This window comes from Amphiura filiformis, chromosome 8 (assembly GCF_039555335.1).
Source record: "Amphiura filiformis chromosome 8, Afil_fr2py, whole genome shotgun sequence".
Lineage (NCBI taxonomy): Eukaryota > Metazoa > Echinodermata > Ophiuroidea > Amphilepidida > Amphiuridae > Amphiura > Amphiura filiformis.
In genome coordinates this window covers 27,521,740-27,540,450 of record NC_092635.1, presented here as the reverse complement: position 1 = coordinate 27,540,450, position 18,711 = coordinate 27,521,740, and the positions used below count along the sequence as shown (strand labels likewise).

Here is an 18,711-nt window from a genome sequence, read left to right as displayed (position 1 = left end):
CCATACTGTTTTATAGACCAGTGTGAATATGTTTTTGCTTCTAATATTTAAAGCGCTAGTGCAATTTAACTAAAAACTTCAGAGATGCAACTTTGCTGCTTTTTTTCTGTTTTTTGGTCAAAACCAGACAATTCTGTGGTTTTTTTTTAAATATCAGTTTTTTGGTAAAAAAATTACATTTTTTTGCTAAAAGAGCAAACTATTGGAGGTCCAAAAACAAGTCAACAATGGTTGATAACAAAGGCTGGACCCTTTTAAAACATTTTTTGAAAATACTCCAGCTTTACCTCCCCTGCTCCCAACCGGCATGCTGCCCCTGTACCCCACTGGCGGGCCAGCCCCCAGAGCCCCATGTTATTTTCCATTATTTTGACAAAAACCTAGTGGCATCTCTGAAACTTGAGAATCAAGATTATTTTGGTACAGGACTAAAAATACAATATGAACATATCTTGACCATCTACCTTAAATGATTTTTTTTGCTTTTTGTAAAAAATACCTTCCAATGATGTTGTTGTAAATTGTACGTACAATGTTGTTCCATTACAGACCCTGCCCAGGATACTCAATCAAATCGCACCTAGCTTTCACTTTGAATCCTGCAGTTTCACTGTGGAAAAATACAAGGAAGGAACGGCCAGAGTAGTTGTGTGGCGAGAGATTGGAGTGAAGAGGTCGTATACCATGGAGGCTACATACTGTGGACTGAGTCAAGGACGTTATGATGTATGTTGAATACCCAGTCAAGGGTGTATGTGTGCATGCAGAGTCTTAGCCAGAAATCAGAAACCACCCTTCCAATCTATACCAAAATTTGATCCTCAAATTTATTTGTCTATACCCATGGAAGGGTCACTGGATTCAAATATGTCCTGATTTGGCCTTTTACATGTCACTTTGAATTAGTCCCAAGTTCATATACCCTTAAAATCATCAGTTTTAGAGCTGTCACATCTGTAAAATCCATTAAACCTACCCGTCTAAAATTAGATTAGCCCGTCTTAAAGACGGGCAGAGTATGGCTGGCTAAGACCTTGTGTGCATGTGCTCGGTACATATGGGGATGTACTGCAAACATGGGTCACATTTTTGGCCATTTGGTATATCAATGACCCCTTTTTCAAGTTCAATTATGATATATGGATGGGTAATGTTTTGAAATTTGGTTAAATTGGTGTAGTGATCGATGGGTCCAAATTTCTTGGAAAATTGCTATAGCAATGTGGTGCACTTTTAGATAAACAGCGGCACCTCCCTACTCAAACCAAACTTGAGTTGCCCCCCTCCTCCCCGGTTGAATAATTGTGGTGTCATTTTCCTTTTGTAAAAATTTACCTACAACATGTAAGAAACGTCTTATTTCTTATTTGACCCTTGAATTCTTCAATTTTTTATGTTCAATCCCATCTGATGGAATGAAATTGAATACCACAAATGTACATCCCCCATATGTAGTAAGTGAGTGTGTTCCCAGTTACTAATTTAGCCTTAAGGTGATGAAAAAAACAACCCTGTTCCAACTACAGGGTGGACGGACCTTCCAAGTAGGGTCGGTCGTGTAGTGAGTGTGTTCCCAGTTACTAATTTAGCCATAAGGTGATTGAAAAACAACCTTGTTCTATTGCAGGGTGGATGGACCTTCCAAGTAGGGTCCGGCATGTTTTTTTTTTTTTGGGGGGGGGGGGTAAGTTATTCAAGATAATGAATCAGAAGCAAATGAACACACTACCCATTATGTTTGAACAATTGTTTTGTGCTGAGTCATGTCTGCATGTATTGAATTTGAATTTACATGGCTAAATAGTGGTCAAATTGCTCACTATTAAGATGTCGCCTGACCATCTGCCATGAAAACCAGGACTATATTATGATAGCAATTTCACTAAATGTTCTAAATTGCTAAAGTATCATTTTGCTAAGGCCAAAAAAAAAAAAAGGTTTGTCTCACGAACATTTGCCAAAAAAGCTAAGTGCTATGCTTTTTTTTTTTTTTTTTTTTTTTTGGTTTAGAAGCTATGCTAATGCGTTTTTTTTGTTTTTTTTTAGCCTGAGACAAATGAAAATCACAAGACAGGTATTGGAAAACTACAAGTGGTCTTACAATGAAAGAGAAGCAACAAATTTACAATGTTAATATTCTGTAACTGTATTTTATTTGCCTTCCTAGAGCTGATCACTATTAAAAATCAGTGCAAAATACAAAGTTACGATGCCGGAAAATACGGGTTACAGCTTCGCCCCGACACCAACTCATTTTTAGGGCATTCAGAGTAACCGAATCGGGCGCACCGATGCAGTGCCCAATTCCTCAGCACAGTCCCCCTGTTTTAACTATCACGAATCACGAACAATCATGTTGAAATAAACGGTAAAAAATTCGTTAAAAACAGCTACAAAAATACAAAAATTTATGAAAACAACATGGCTTCACTCGATCGCAGAGTTCTCCGTGAGGCTAAGTCCTTTTATATTGCATCCACTTTGCTTCGCCGGCTTTACGCTCCGTGCCGTTGCAAGGATGGCGTGAAACTAGCGAGACTGAGGCTACGTTGTGGGTTACGGGCTATCTGCAACACTAATGGCATACGCGCTGCCTGACATTTTCGATGGTTTTCTGACATTGAGGAATTCATTTTTACTACGTTGGTCGAACTATCGGGAACCGGAAAAATCGGGGGGAAAAAAAAAAAAAAAAAACTTTAAAAAGGCGGTCAGCGCGTAGACAAACGCGCTGTATCGCTTTCACATATTTATGCGCGCGGGTTCGTGAGACAAACCTTTTTTTTTTGTTGGCCTAATGCCCATGTATGAAAGTTGATGAACTGTGCTAATTTACGGAAGTGTGTTGAACTATGCTAATTTTATGGAAGTGTGTTGAACTATGCCCATGTATGGAAGTTTGTCTTTTGATGTGTTACATGATACTGCTGTATTGAATCTTTGTTTACACGATGAAAGCAACATGTCAACAAAATTGCCAACCGGTTGCATATGTGGTTTTGCTTTAAACATGTTCAGGGGCCAATGACACATAGGAGGTTTTTCCTGCCCAACGACGATGTGTACGTACATAAATTTGCTGCATCACATGTTTATTTATTTATTTATTTATTATTCATTCGGCATTTCAAAAAAAATATATACACCGTCAGAATCCTCAAGCAGCTAATTTTATCTTGTGTGTATTTCCTCTGTGCACCTGCACCACCATCATCACCCTGTAGGCTAATTCATAGAAACTGACTAGAAGCGGGGTTGCCAACCAATTTTGGGGCGGCAACTCTTTGAAAAGTCACACAAATTGACCAAAGTATGTCCAATAGTTATATTTTTATGAAACTTGGGCAAATTGATAATCAATTGAGAGAGCGAAAATATCAAGACTCAACGGGGTTTGAGCCCAGTCACTTGATTACCTCCCGAGATCTAATAAGTCATAGATCAGGTACTGGGTGAATTTGTTTTACTGTGTAGATCTACGTTGGGGAGGGTGATCATTTGGCTTTTTTACTGTCAGTGTAGTCTTACAGTGAGACTCTTTTACTGTGTATTATAAAACAGTAGTCATATGGATATATTTTTGTTGTGACTGTGCAGTCGTCATGTTATGTTCAGGGGAATTTTGTTCTTTACAAGGAGGGGTCTTACTCCCCCTGACACCTTCAGCAATGTAATCATCCAATGGCCACAACATGCTAAGATTTTATTTAAAACTTACCAACCATTAAATCCAAACTCTGTGCATTTACAAACCACGAAAGATGGGTGATTTACTAGTATTAAGTATATTAAATGAGGTGGCCTATATCCGTTGTCAGAAATCAATAAATGGCATTTTGAGCCTGATTTTTAGTTTATTTGTCAAGAATTACATGATTTTCGGTGAAACTTATTCCCTTTCCACTCAAGTTCCTAAATGGTCCAAAAGTACCCAATAAGATGCAAAATGACAGTGACCATTTTGAAATGTGGGATGACAGTTCAGTCACCTAATTGGGCTAAAAATTACAGGGGTTTGGCAACCCTGACTAGATCTGTGGAAGGAAGAGGCAACACTTGGCAGGACCTTAGCATCATCCTGTTGTCACTTGTTGAACCAGTTCCCCAGAGACAGCAATACACAATTCCAAAAGCTAACCTTCCTCCTGATGAAATGTGAAACTTTAACCTACAGTTTAAGGGGGTACTACACCCTTGCCCAAATTTGTCCCTATTTTTGCATTTTTCTTAAAAATTATAGCGCATTGGGGACAAGTAATATATGTATATTATAGGGGCAAGGACTACAACTACTGCACTGTAAATTTTATTTCAGTACAGACAACAGTTGTGGGGTTACAGTCAAAAATGAGGGAAACCAATATTTGATTAATAAATCAATATCTACTTGCTTTGAGTTGCTGAATTTTCAGTACAGTAGTTGTAGTCCTTGCCCCTATAATATACATATCTTACTTGTCACCAATGTGCTGTAATTTTTGAGAAAAATGCAAAAATAGGCATAAAATTGGCCATGGGCGTAGTACCCCCTTAATGGTTTAAAGGTAGCTGAAATGAGCAATGTTTGTTGCACTCTTGAAAAATCTTATATTAGCGATACATACATAAACATACCAACACTGGTAGTCTCACCATTACTGTTCCCACTAGGCAATATGGCACTCAATTTAGACCAAAAAATTTGCTTGTCCTCTTCCGACTGACCATCTCGGCATTCCTGACCGAAAGGGTTTTTTTTACTATTTTTCCCAAAAATTCATGAACTTTTCCCAATCGGAAATTATAGTAAGCTTTCAGAATACAATTGCCGACTTTCAAACCCGCCCTTCTTGGACACACATTTTAAGCAGAAATTTTCCAAACCCACCCTTGCCAACCCTTCAAACCCACGCTATAAAAAGCGTGGGTTACCAACTATAAAGATATATTAGAAATGTTGTAAAATAACATTTCCTGCATGTTTCCCCTGTCCATTCGTACCTGGCTTAGGGTTCCAATATTTCGTATATCATCCTCAGCGTCTACACAAGTCAAAAGTAAAACATTTTAGGCCTAGTACAAGTCAAATAAAGTAGGGTTTACCTTGAATTTGTCTTTGCTGGAAATTCTGTGGTCAGTGAGTGTTTTACATACAAACATACAAACAAGTACTTCACGTTATGCTTTTGTTACTTGAAAAAAAAAAAGAAACTTTTCCTAATCAACCAACCCAACTTCTGAAAGTGATCTATGGACAATCAAACCATTTATTTTTTGGCCTTACGCATGACTTTTTCGGTCTAATTTGACCATTTATTGATATCTTTGACCCCAAAAAATCTTGATAAATGGTCAAATTAAGGGCTGGGGTATGAACGTTTGGACAGTATTTATTGTGGGACATTAGAGCACATCAGACATATCGAATTGCATTCTGAATACGAAGAATGTCATTCTGATATCAAATAATTTTGATTTTTGAAATTTGCAATTTAATACACATTTTATGGCAAATCATTAAAATTGATATTTTTGATATTTAACAGTACTTGAAGTAAACTTTATAAATCTGATGATTTATACTTAAAGTGTATGTAGGTGGGATGAAAAGCCGACGATCAATTGAAAATTTTGACCTTTCGTATTGAAGATATGGATTTTTTCCCAAAACACCAAAAAAATTAGGTCTTTTGGGAAAAAATCCATATCTTCAATATGAAAGGTCAAAATTTTCAATTGACCGTCGGCTTTTCCTCCCTGCTACATACACTTTAAGAATATGTCATTAGATTTATATAATTTACTCGAGGACTGTTATATATCAAAAATTTGAAAAATATCAAATTTTTATAATTTGTCATAAAATTTGTATTATATTGTGATTTTCAAAAATGAAAATTATTTGATATCAGAAAGACATGCTTCATTATTCAGAATGCAATTCGATAGGTCTGATGTGCTCTCATGTCCCACAAAAAATACTGTTAAACGCATAATAAACGCTTCATTTTAGATCCCTTAACCCCCTTAAAATCCTTAGAGGGAACACTGATCGCCATTATAATTGAAATATGATCATAATGTAGTGTTGGAACCCGTGTTGGGATTACAAGTCGAGGAGTTAGGATCAGAAGAACCTATCTGCAATAGCTGCCAGGTGTAATATTTTTTAGATAGATGTATACAGAATGCAATTGTCAACATGTACATAGGGCAGCTATTGCAGATAAGGCTTTCTGCTTGAGGTACAATGAAAATACAAAACAGCAACAATTAGCCTATAGACGAATCCAAGTAGCCAAGTCATGGTGAGGATTTGGTCGGACATCTTTGGGTAGCCGCTAGCACCAACCTGGTGCTTTGAGCGTCCAATTGTGCAAATAAAAGCCGCCTAACCTAGAGAAGATGCAAGGACCCGGGGCAAGGACGAGGAGGGTTAATAGAATAATAGCTAATAATATATATAATGGAGATAATTCCGCAGGTAATCCCGTCGCATCTATTCATACATATAGCCCTTTTGTTCGCAAGTACATCAATGCATAGATACCGCGTGTATTAATCCGATTATTATGTCACTTCAACAGCGAATAGACCATGCTGTGTGTTTTGTCGAAGGGAACTGTATTGTGTTATTCTTTTGTCTGCCTGTGTTTTCGCGGAAGGTGTAAAACGGGTGATGGAATGCAGTTTAAAATTTCCGCCAAAGCCGAATCATTTCACATTTTGAGTGCATTGTAGCCGACGGCTACCCAACTAAAGGCTGCTAGTCAGGTGTAGGAATGCGTGTATTTGGATTCATCTATAATCAAACAAGAAATAACAAGAAATGTCTTTAAAAAAGACAATGCCACGGATGAAGATCATGTTTCATAATTTTGCATTGAGAAGTGCCTGATATGCTGGTAATTTGTTAACCGGATGGGACATATGGGTATTTATTGGTAAATAGTTACCACCAAGGATATACTAGGAAATACAAATACAAATTTACACAAGAAATTAAAATGGTTTTACTGATCAAGCAGGCAGAACCACAGGCCCAATCCTATGGAACTCCCTAAATACAATTGTCAGAGAAGCCATATCATTGGGAAACTTTAGAAAATAATACAAATTGCATCTTGTCTCATCTTAGATTAATTCCTTGAGCTACATTAGGCCTAAAAAAATTATTTGATTGGTGTAACATAACATTTTTTTTAGGGTAGGTAGGTTGGTTTTTTTTACTTTTTAAGCTGTAAATTTCGTTTGATAAAGGCTTTTGAACTTTTTTTCTTCTTTTTTTTTTAAATTTATTTATTTATTTATTTTTTAAATTTTATTATTTTTTTTTGCAAAAAAATAAAAAAAAAAAGTTAGGGTCTGGCCTAATTTTAGGGTAGGTCGCCAATGAAACAATTTGTTTTAGGCCTTAGTGCTTTGTGTGATAGGGTGCTTTGTGTGATAGTCTCTTGTTTTTCTGTCCTATGAAGGAATGGTCAATGCTGGCCTTATTGGCAGATGCTTGTTGCTGTTGGCAGTGTACCTGTTGTTTGCCCCTAGTTACTAATAATATTTTATATTTGGTACAGAATAACTAAATTATATTTTTGGTCCAAATTGTACGAGAGGCTTTAATACTGCCAGATATTATATTTGAGAAGGGTAGATTGTTATGTTGGCCCAATTATTGTGTTTTCATGTTACATAACACTCTCTAGTTGCATTTGACATTTAAGATGGATTTACACAAATTCTGAAACATATAAACTCATAAAATTGCTATAGTTTGCTGTATATAACTAAATAAATACAGGGATTTACAGCTTTGCCGCCTGGATTTTAAAGGTGAGTGGTTAATCACTCACTAGCATGATGCTAGGCGAGTGGTCGAATTTGCACAAATAAATTAATTTGGGTATATTCAAGTAGAGCTTCTGTCTTTGAAAGGTATTTATGTTGAAATCCGCTCAAAGCGCGCTTAAATTTGTGACTTTCTCCGATTGGAGTGGGCAGAATCGATTAAAAAGTGAATTGGTTGATTCGATGGCTGATTTTTGGAGATTTGCAGCGAGTGATATGTTAGTGTCTATGGCTAGTGGAAAATCGCTCACTAGAAATTGAGTTTGGGCGAGCGAACAGCGAGGCCCGGATTTATAATAGGCAATTTAAATGACTTATATCAAGACAAAGTACAATTTAATGCAGCTATCATTAAAGACAGAATTAACTAGAGTCAACAGAATCTGAGTACAAGCCGCAGGTCATGAAATAACGTTAATGGGCAAATTTTGAACAACTTTAAAATTTGACCTTTGACCTCTAAACTTTGACCTTTGGGATCATAAATATTTTTTACATGTTTAGAATGTCGTAAAAATCGTTCCTGTTGAATGTGAGCTTGATCGGACCAATTTTAAAATTTGACCTTTGACCCCTATAACTTTACCCATGGGGCACAAATGTCATTAAATTCATTTTTTTGTGTTTAGAGTGTCACAATGGTTATTACTATCGAGTTTGAACCCAATCCAACCATGTCGGTGAATTAACCTTTGACCTCTATAATGTGACCCCTGGGTCATGGGTCAACTGTACTTGTTTTGTGTTTAGGATGTCACAAGTATTACTCCTGGTGAATTTCATCTCATCTCAATCGGAGCTTGTTTGTAGACTTTGACCTTTGACCTTGAACTTTGACCTATGGGGTCGAGACTATCATAGACCTCCCCTACTAGTAATGTTGCATCACTGTAGCAATAATGGGTCCTATCCGTCTTCCATAGGCTGAGATATGGCCAATTTATCTAAATTTTAATAAAGCGCAAAGAAAGAAAGCGCAGTGATTTATAGCCATCGGCTTGTAAAAAGACTATAGTTTGCGTTTGCCGTCACGGTCAATCAATTTCCTTATGACCAAGGATTGGTTAATAACGTATCAAAGGAAGGTTGATTCATGGTGCCAATTGAAAAAAGAGGAATCGCAGAAACATTTCTAGGTACTGTTGACATGGTGCCTTCAGAATGTTTCCAACTGCGAAGGCCTAACTTTTGAGACCATTTGTGTATTTGAAGATGCAAAATTAACCACAAGGTGCCCTGTTTTACCACCACATTCAGGAACTCATCATCACGACATTTGCAAACAAACTGTGCACGAGTTGTTTTTTTTGATGACGTCAGTCGCAAATTAGTCGTCTTAATTATATATAACACAGCAAGGTGAACCGGATAAGACGGGACAGGAATCAGGAATACAGGAAGAATTCTGATTTTAGGGCTAAACTCAGTAAGCTGTGCAATCCAGCTAAATACAGTGTTCAAAATCAATTATCGGCATGCTAAGATATGCAATATGCTAGATGCTAGACATAACATCGAGGGTTGAGAGCCAGAAAGCCTTAACTCGCAATCACTTGCTCCCACAAAATGAGCATAAAGTCGCCAGGGCACCATAGAAGATACAGTCCATTGATCATGACATAATTCAATAGAAAACAAAAGACATTGTGGAGGCAATATTGATTTTTGAAGACCAAAGCAAGGAGCCAACTTTATACTCATTTTGTGAAAGCTGGTCAAAGTGAGTTACAGCTTTCTGGTTCTAAACCCTCGACATGGTGAAAGTCCCTACATCACTTTATGATAACAGCAAAATCAGGACAGTGTTGCCCAAGGTATTTTTGGAAGTTTTTGGGTTATGCACTAGTTTTACATTCAGGTGTGTGTATATATGTTATCCCTCAGCTTGGCTGACATTTTACAGCATTGTCTGACTGACAATGTGCCGGCAGTGTTGTGTGATAGTGTTTACCTTGATCACATTACAAAGACTGGCCTAGTTAACCAAAAAAAAGTGAAAAATGTCATATCTTTAGTTCCAGCCAGTAAGATTACCACATATGTTCTGTCCAAAGCACAGTGGCAGTTGATATTAAAGTAGCACAGTTCATAGTCAAAGGGATAAAAAGACACCAAAATTAAAATGTGTGGGCACTTTGACCAAAAATAGCAAAAAATTACCCACATGGGTGGAAGGATACCCCGCACCCACCCCCTTCAGCGTTTCGCACCTCAATTCAATAGTTCATGGGTGGAAGATGACATGATAGAGTATATTTTGTGCAAATAAGGTGTCCTATATCAGCTAGACTATATTCAGAGCCAGAGGTAAAGAAACTAGTTCGCTTCTGACGATCAACTCCCCACTTGGTTATTTGATTAAAGTATAAAAGGAAGGTTGATTCATTGTGCCCTTCATCGGAGAAAAGGAATCGCAGAAAATGGCCGACAATGTTGGTACTTTTACAGGGTAAAAAGCAACTTTTCTAGGCATTGTTGACATGGTGCCTTGCCTTTAGGAAAGAAAGTTTTACTAAGACCTAACTTTTGAGACGGTTTGAAAGTGAAAAACTCACCTAGGGCATGCTGTTATATCGCTGCATTTAGAAATTTCAATCATCAATAAAAATCGTAAACATCTCATTGATTGGTGACGTCAGACGCAGACCGATTCCTTTATATGACTTCGATTATAGCTAACTTTTACCTTGGTCTAATAAAATAGTGCCATTAGATTGAGTCTGCCTAAAGACCTAGTTGGAATTTTGAAATAGACCTTACATGAGGATTCAGTTTCTTTTGTATTTCATTGCTTTTAGCAATATATATACCACAATCTGATGCACTCAGGAAATTGTGAAAATTGAGTTGTTATTATTAGTGTGAAATCACTGAGAGACTTCTTTTAGAGGATGAGCTAGCTGAGTGGGTTGCTACCATATATGCTTCACATCATAGGGAATACCGAAATGCCTGATAGTATTTCCAGCAATTGGGTCAAAATTCACATTTTCACAAAAATGGTTTCAAATTGCAGTGGCTCTGGAACTGGGAGGGCAGCTCCCTCCAATAATTTTGGTGGGGGAACGAGTACCTTAGGGCACCCAATAATATATGGTAAAATTCATAATTTTGGGATAAAATTCATAATTATAAGGTAAAATTCATAATTATAGGGTATAATTCAAAATGTAAGGTATGATTCATATAAAAATGTATGCATTTCAAAAGCAGGATACCCCCACCCGCACCTACCCCTTCAGCGTTTCACATCTCGGAGCAGGACCAAAATTTTGGGCCCAAAAAAATTTCAATACTATATAAGTGGTAATTTTCATGAGGGTTTTATTTTCATAATTTCATGATTAGAGCTCCAACCACGAAAATAACACCTCGCCAATGTATGCAATAATGTATTACAGGTATAGGGAAGGACTGGGCAATCGCGAAAATAACATTCGCGAAAATGTGTCTCTCACTCCAAATCGCGAAAATAACTGTACGCGAAAATTACCACTTATACAGTAGTTGACACTGAATCGCAGAAAATGGCCAACGATGTTGGTACTTTTACAGGGCAAAAAGCAGCTTTTCTAGGCATTGTTGACATGGTGCCTTCAGGAAAGAAAGTTTTACTCAAGACCTAACTTTTGAGACAGGTTGAAAGTGAAAAACTTACCATAGGGCATGCTGTTATATCGCTGCATTTAGAAATTTCAATCATCGTAAACATCTCATTGACTGGTGACGTCAGCCGCAGACTGGTTCCTTTATATATGACTTCGATTATAGCTAACTTTTACCTTGGTCTAATAAAATAGTGCCATTAGATTGGGTTTGCCTAAAGACCTAGTTGGAATTTTGAAATAGACCTTACATGAGGATTCAGTTTCTTTTGTATTTCATTGCTTTTAGCAATATATATACCACAATCTGATGCACTCAGGAAATTGTGAAAATTGAGTTGTTATTATTAGTGTGAGATCACTGTGAGACTTCTGTTAGAGGATGAGCTAGCTGAGTGGGTTGCTACCATATATGCTTCACATCATGGGGAATACCGAAATGCCTGATAGTATTTCCAGCAATTGGGTCAGAACTCAAAATTTTCACAAAAATGGGTGCAGTGGCTCTGGAACTGGGAAGGCAGCCCCTAATAATTTTGGTAGGGGCCCCAAGTACCTATGGGCCCCAATAATATACGGTAAAATTCATAATTATAAGGTAAAAGTCATAATTATAAGGTAAAATTCATAATTTTAGGGTAAAATTATGATAAGGTAAGGTACATTTCATATAAAAATGTATGCATTTCAAATGCAGGATGCCCCCTCCTGCACCCACCCCATCCAGCGTTTTTTCACACTTAGGAGCAGGACCAAAATTTTGGCCCCCCCCCCCAAAAAAATAAAAATTGTTGACACTGCCTTCTAGTGATGTCATACAAAAGTAACATTAAAAAAATAGGTCAAGGTGAATAGGGGTTAATGGGTAGTTACCATTTTTGTCCTATTACCTAGATTTAAAAAAAGTAAGATATCACAAACGATCGTAATTTAAAACAAAAGAGATAATTTTAGTAAAGTGGACAAAATAGATATAGGCACCAAATTCAAACTCATTATTAAATTAGTGCCCCTTACCTAATAAGTTTCTCCAATGGAGAAGTTCAAGTGGCTACTGTCTATAGTGGCCCCCATTTGAAAGCACATGTCACTATGGACCACAATAGCCTCATCCCAATGACATAGTTCAGTAACTTCATTTAAACAATCATAGTGCAAAATTTGACCTTAAATTGCAGAGTATGAGATTTTGTACCCAAATTTTCAAAGGTCATTCAATAAATGTACAAATGTATTGGGGTTAAAGAACGGTGCCCCTGATAGATGAGCATGTTGTGGATCCTAGTGTGTACAACTCAATTGCGTTTGTCTAAATAAAATGACCATCTAAACCTTCCAGTTTAGGATTATGATCAGGGTTGTATCCCAGCAGTGTTTTGAGTGCTGGGCGGCTTTTCCAAAAAATGAGAGTATTAAATGACAGTTCACTGACCATTAAATGGTTAAACTAGTGAATTTTGAATGCACTAAAGTATTAAAATACATATTAAAGTGGTGGGCAGCAACACTAAAATCATAAGATTATTGATCGAGTTAATTAAGTCGGTACTAGGCAGCACCATCCACTGCCGCCCACTGTATACTCATTATGATGATATTTACTTCACCTGACTGTGTATTTTTATTGTTTACGTGTATTGAATTCCCAATTTGTCATTTCGTTGTCTTAGTAACTGCCCACGAAAATGACTGATAAGCGCTTATTAGGTCGGTATATTGAAAATAGAATTTCATATATACCGTAAAGACTCACCTAATGGGGCACAGGGTCTCCTTTACCTCGGGGTAAATATCATGTACAATTGTACAAAAAGAGAGGTCCCTCCTCTGAAAATCCCAATAAAAATTAACGGTCCATGCCCTTATTTGCGGGTGGGATTTTTACGGGAGGGCGCTTTTAGTTTGTGCCTAAAATTTCAGTTATGTCAAGGGAGCACAGGTGAATCTTTACAGTCTACACTAATCCGACGAGACAAGTGATGGTCAGAATTCATTCCGCCATTACTGGGGGCCATCCGCACCAAACTGGTGTTGTAACTGCATGCCCAATTGGTGGAAAAGCCCTGCTTAAATCAATCTTATTATTGTAAACTCTCATCATCCTTTTGTCACATGGGTGATGCATGATGGAACACAGTTTAAAATTCCCGCAAAGCCTGCATCATTTCACATTTCGGATGGCCCACTTCAATGGCTGCCATTGAGGTGTAGGAATGCATGGAATCAGATTTGTCTATAGATGTATACTTTTTCTATTTGTAGGGTTATCAAATCACAACTCAGATGTTGGAGGAAATGGGACAGAATTTTTGTGAAGCTTTGCTACGAATGTGGAGACCACCGCAACAGCCGAGCGCAAGTAGTGTCATCTATCCATATGTCATGTATGACGAGGAACCTGATAGGTAAGTTGAAATTGGTTGCCTATTTATGAATATTAATGAGCTTATTTGCATATTTTGCCTGAAGTTCCATTACTCCATTCTGCAGCTTACACATAATAACCAATGAACTTACATACATACATACATATATACATATATATAACAATTTATATTGCGCCTTATCATAAAATACCAAAGCGCATTACAATAGACTTAAACTACAATAGACTTACGCTACAAACACATGCAAATGAATATAAACAAAAACAATATTATGAAACAGGAAATAAATGTGAATAAATAAACTTCTAACTTGGTAGGCTGGTAGAGTATGATCACCCCTTGTGCTGTATAGTTTGAGTCATGTTATATGCCCATTTATGAATATTAATGAGCTTAGGCCTAAAAAAATATTGTTTGATTGGTGTAGGCCCAATCCTAGACTTTTTATTATTTTTGTTTTGACAAACAATAAAAAAAAAAAAAAAAAAAAAAAAAAAAAAAAAATTATGACTTTTTTCTTATTTTTGTTTTGCAAAACAATTAAAAAAATTAATAAAATTTAAAAAAAAAGAAACAAAAAAGTTCCAAGGCCTTTATCATACACAATTTACCGCTTAAAATGTTTGTTTTTAAATTGCCGACCGACCTACTCTAATTTTTTTTATGTTACGCCAATCAAACAATTTTTTAAGGCCTTATTTGCATATTCTTTGTTTTTACAAACCTTTGTTATTTTGAAATGATTAATTACTGATTTTGAATGTTTGGTTCAAAACTCAATTTTTATTACATTTCACCAAACCAATCTGATTCAAGCTTTGAGTTAATTGCTTAAGTAGTTTGCATAGTACAAGCAAATGCCCTGGGGCAAATGCATGCTATGATGCTCTATATACAAAACAATACAATACAAATACACCCCCTATGCAAGACATGACCTTAATCTTCCACACAGGGAGTGTGAATTTCAAATGGGGTACCTGATTAAATGGGTGACTCCATTTAAAATCAACACCCCATGTGTGTGAGATTAAAGTCATATATTCCAATGGATTTCAACTATAATAGCCGATTCTAAAGTCAGACTTTGAAGCTCATCTGCACCCAACATCAGTATCAAATGGTTAATAAAGAGCTAAAGATAGACCTACACATGTACACTCCTATTGGTGACATACATTGCTACTTACCTGTTTGGGGAGTTTGTAAACAATGTGTCAAAATGAGTTAGAAATTGGCCACATAATGAAGGGGATGCTTACTTCATGAAAGAGTGGCAACATTTTAAAGGTTTAAAGCTGGAAGCAGCAGGTGAAAGAAGTAATTTCTTCAGAAACAGTGCTGCGGATAACAAAGAAGAAATGGCTTTCAACATGCTTTCAAGCATGGAAATAAAGGGATAAAACTGTTGCAAACTTGCCTTCTTTTAAAGATTATTCATCCAGATAACCCAGATATCCTTGAAAAGAGGTGTGTTTGAAAGAAGTTACACTGTACATTGACTGTAGAAGCAAATTGTCGCACTCCTTTTATTTATTTTTTATTTAATCGTTATATAATTTTGAAGATGTATACAACAGTTTTAAAAAATGGGGATATCTTTGTTTTAATCCCATGATACTGTTCCAGTTGTATTTGGGAAGTTACTATAGAAGTTTAGCCTTTTTTGAGTTCTTAGTTCAGAAATTTGTGCAATTGAAGAGCTTTGCACATAATTTTGTTGTGCAAAGAGCAAGATCTAAGTGTTGTAAAAGTTGAAATTTATGTGATTAATTCTTTTGTTTGAGCTTTGTCAATTTAAACTACTTCAATTGATTTTATATTTGTGATTTAATGCTTCCTAGCATTGATCTGTATGCAAGAGGAATATATTTATGTGTTATTATTTTTGCTTGGTAGTTGCTTAGAATGCGAAAAACATGACTTAATGTGGTGCGAAAATTTCTACTTTCAATCGCATACAGATCAATTTCATGCTGTGGTTTTGATCTAGGGCAAGATGATTTAGTCTAGATTCTCTTAAAAGGCGAGTTAGACGATGCCTGATGAGCTAGCGGTGTTTGTGCTCATATTGAGTGGTGTTTGTGCCCCGGGTTTGTGCTCATATTGAGAAAATAAAGCCCACACTCTTAGGAAAAGGCATGGGTTCAATACATGAGATCCGAAGGCTCATTTTAATGGGTTTTTTACCCCATGTAACTGCATTGAAATATAAATGTGGTTTTCTTGACTCATTTCCTATAAAGATGTATAACTCTGCAGAAATAAACTGTATTGTTTATGCAAAATTACCCAAAGTGGAAAAATATGATCTAGTGAAGGCTCCGACTAGCCTTAAGATATCAAGAACCAAGTAGAACACACAATTCAAGGTTAACCACTCTTTTCCAGTTCCAACATTCTGAATGACACACACTTATAAATTTCAAAAACATTTGATCTGATTTTGTAAAAGTTGTGATGATGTAAAAGCATTTAAGAAAAGTTATGATCAGGTGTACGTCATATGGAGTTCAACAGTCTTGTCTCGTTTGATATGAATTCCAAGATTTTTGAAATGACGTTGCTAGGGGCTAGTTGCATTTTTTTGTTTGCTTCAAATAATATGATGGACCCAGTGTTGATAACATACCCATAGGCAAAAGTATGAAAGTATAGGGGTCTATGACGTGATTGATAACCTGTATATTGGTTCAACCTTTTGTTTTCTTTTGTGGTAAGCAACCTATACCATGCTAATATTCAGTCTTGTAAAAGGAGATCAATATACAATGGCTCTATTTTGAAATTGGTTTATTAAACTGATCCTGTGTTTAATTCACTGTGGTGAAATAGCCCAACAGATGAAATCAAATACTAAGGCAACAAAACCACATCATTTTGCTTTTGATTGGCTGCAACGTCAATGTTCTCAAGTTTTCACAAGGGTACCATATTTATATGGATTTGGATATCAAGTAATAAATTTAATCAGTATTACTCTTACGATCCAAGCAAAGGCAGAACGTTTTACAGAAAACAAAATGTCGGGTTATATAAAGGGTACATAATAGATATCAGACATTTTAATAACATTTAAAAACATTTTGAAAACTTGCTACAAAACATATTATGTAACATTATGTTATTTTAGTGTTAACAAAATATTTTGCCAATTATGTTTGCCAATCGACATGACCGATACCAATATGAGTTCTGTTCAGGGTTGTAGCTAGCCCAAGCTGATTGGGGTATAAGCTCCAGGGGTTTTTATGATGAAAAAAATCATTTGTTTAAACTTTATTTGTATTAATTTTTTTTTGCTGGACAGCCAGCATCAGTCCCAAGTTGAGTTTGTAAATACTTACTTTTTTGTGCCAAAATACTCTAAAAAGGCTAAAATCCAGAAGTCTTGACTCCTCAACCCCCACCAGGGGCCCAAAGGCGGCCCCTGTACCCCATCCATAAGTGCTCGCTCGCTATGCTTGCTTCGAAGGTCTGTCACCCCTATCTCCCTATTTGGAAAACCCAAATGTTGGCATCTCTAATATGCAACCTTGTTCTCAAAGTATGCCTGTCCTATACCTTATAACTTTGATTTTCTGAGAATCATCCTAAATTGTGTAAGCAAGTATACCAGAGAAAAAAATGCGCACAGACTTGCCTGTGCAGATACTTCATTGAGTATACAAGGGACAAGAACTCATCATTTCCTGTCTCATCCCCATACTAGGTTAACAGTAAAAGTGTATAAAGTAAAAGTGGGGAGGGAGAGTTGCCTCCTTCCCCCCTTCCCCAGTCACAAAATACAGGACAAGTTGACCAAAAATTTTAATGTGCATCTTCCTTTGATTCGGATTTAGGCCATAATTCTCCTCATTTTGGCCCATTTTAACATTAAAATTGTGAATTTCGCACACTTTACACGCATTTGTCCCTGTAACGTCATTTAAGCAGCCGGACGATTTGGAAACGCTCCCTCAGTCTGGCTCAGTTGCCCTGGTATGCCCCTGTGGGAAGTGGTTTCTTTGCTGTTTATTTTTTCGTCCTTTAACTAATGCCAGCATGTAGTGCTTTTTAAGGGCCTTCTTGACTGAGACTGTTTATATTTGATACATTAGTCTCAATTTATTGGCCTTGGTTGTGTATCTTGTATGTATGCTCTCCATGTTTTGTCCCCCACAGATGAGATTTTAAGCAGTAGTGTAGCCAGGATTTTTGTGTGAGGGGGCAAAGCCAAATTTTCATCGCCATTTATCAATTCTTTGTCCCATTTTTAGTCATTTTAAATAAACTTTACTCTTTATCATCCCCCAATTTTCTGGGGGCAGTTTGGCCCTGACGCCCCCTGGCTATGCCCCTGATTTCAAGCTGTTAGCGTGTGTCCTTATCATGCTTATGGACCAACCATGTTAATTTTGTCCCACATTATTGAATTTCATTGTATTTTGTTGTTGTTTTTATTATGGAAAATAAAGATTCATTCATACTAGCAAGCCTCAATGGCAGGAAATCAGTGTGTGGGGGTACGTGCATTTGTAAACACGGGCAAATAAGCCCAAACAAACACACCCCCACACACCGGAAATCTCTGAGCTAGCAGACAGCACAGCACACACATAAAATCTCAAGTTTCTCAAAACACAGGCATGAGAATTTTCAGGCTTTTGCCTGAATTCAGGCTATTTTGTTGTTCAAATTGCACAGCCTTTGTGCTTTTTCCTTTTTTAGGCAGTTTTCAAAAAGCATTTCTCGTACCTGAAAACATTAAAAAACAATGTTATTTAAAGGGTTGACAAAATAGTTTGCACAAATGTTTGCCTAAAAATTTTTGCGATAACATTTTGACAAGATAAGTATTTCACAAAAATAGAAAAAAATGTTTCACGTGAATATTTACTATATGTGTTGTTCAC

The 18,711-nt window shown here is 36.6% G+C and overlaps 1 protein-coding gene across 1 annotated transcript in view; it reads left to right on the top strand.

Moving 5' to 3' along the window:
- LOC140158892 (cytosolic carboxypeptidase 1-like) overlaps window positions 1–18,711 on the top strand; it is an 87,591-nt gene that overhangs the window by 55,693 nt on the left and 13,187 nt on the right. Inside the window, exons 20-21 of the mRNA XM_072182159.1 lie at window positions 550–726; window positions 13,692–13,834. Of these exons, the coding sequence (XP_072038260.1) occupies window positions 550–726; window positions 13,692–13,834 (320 nt within the window). The remainder of the gene's footprint in view (window positions 1–549; window positions 727–13,691; window positions 13,835–18,711) is intronic.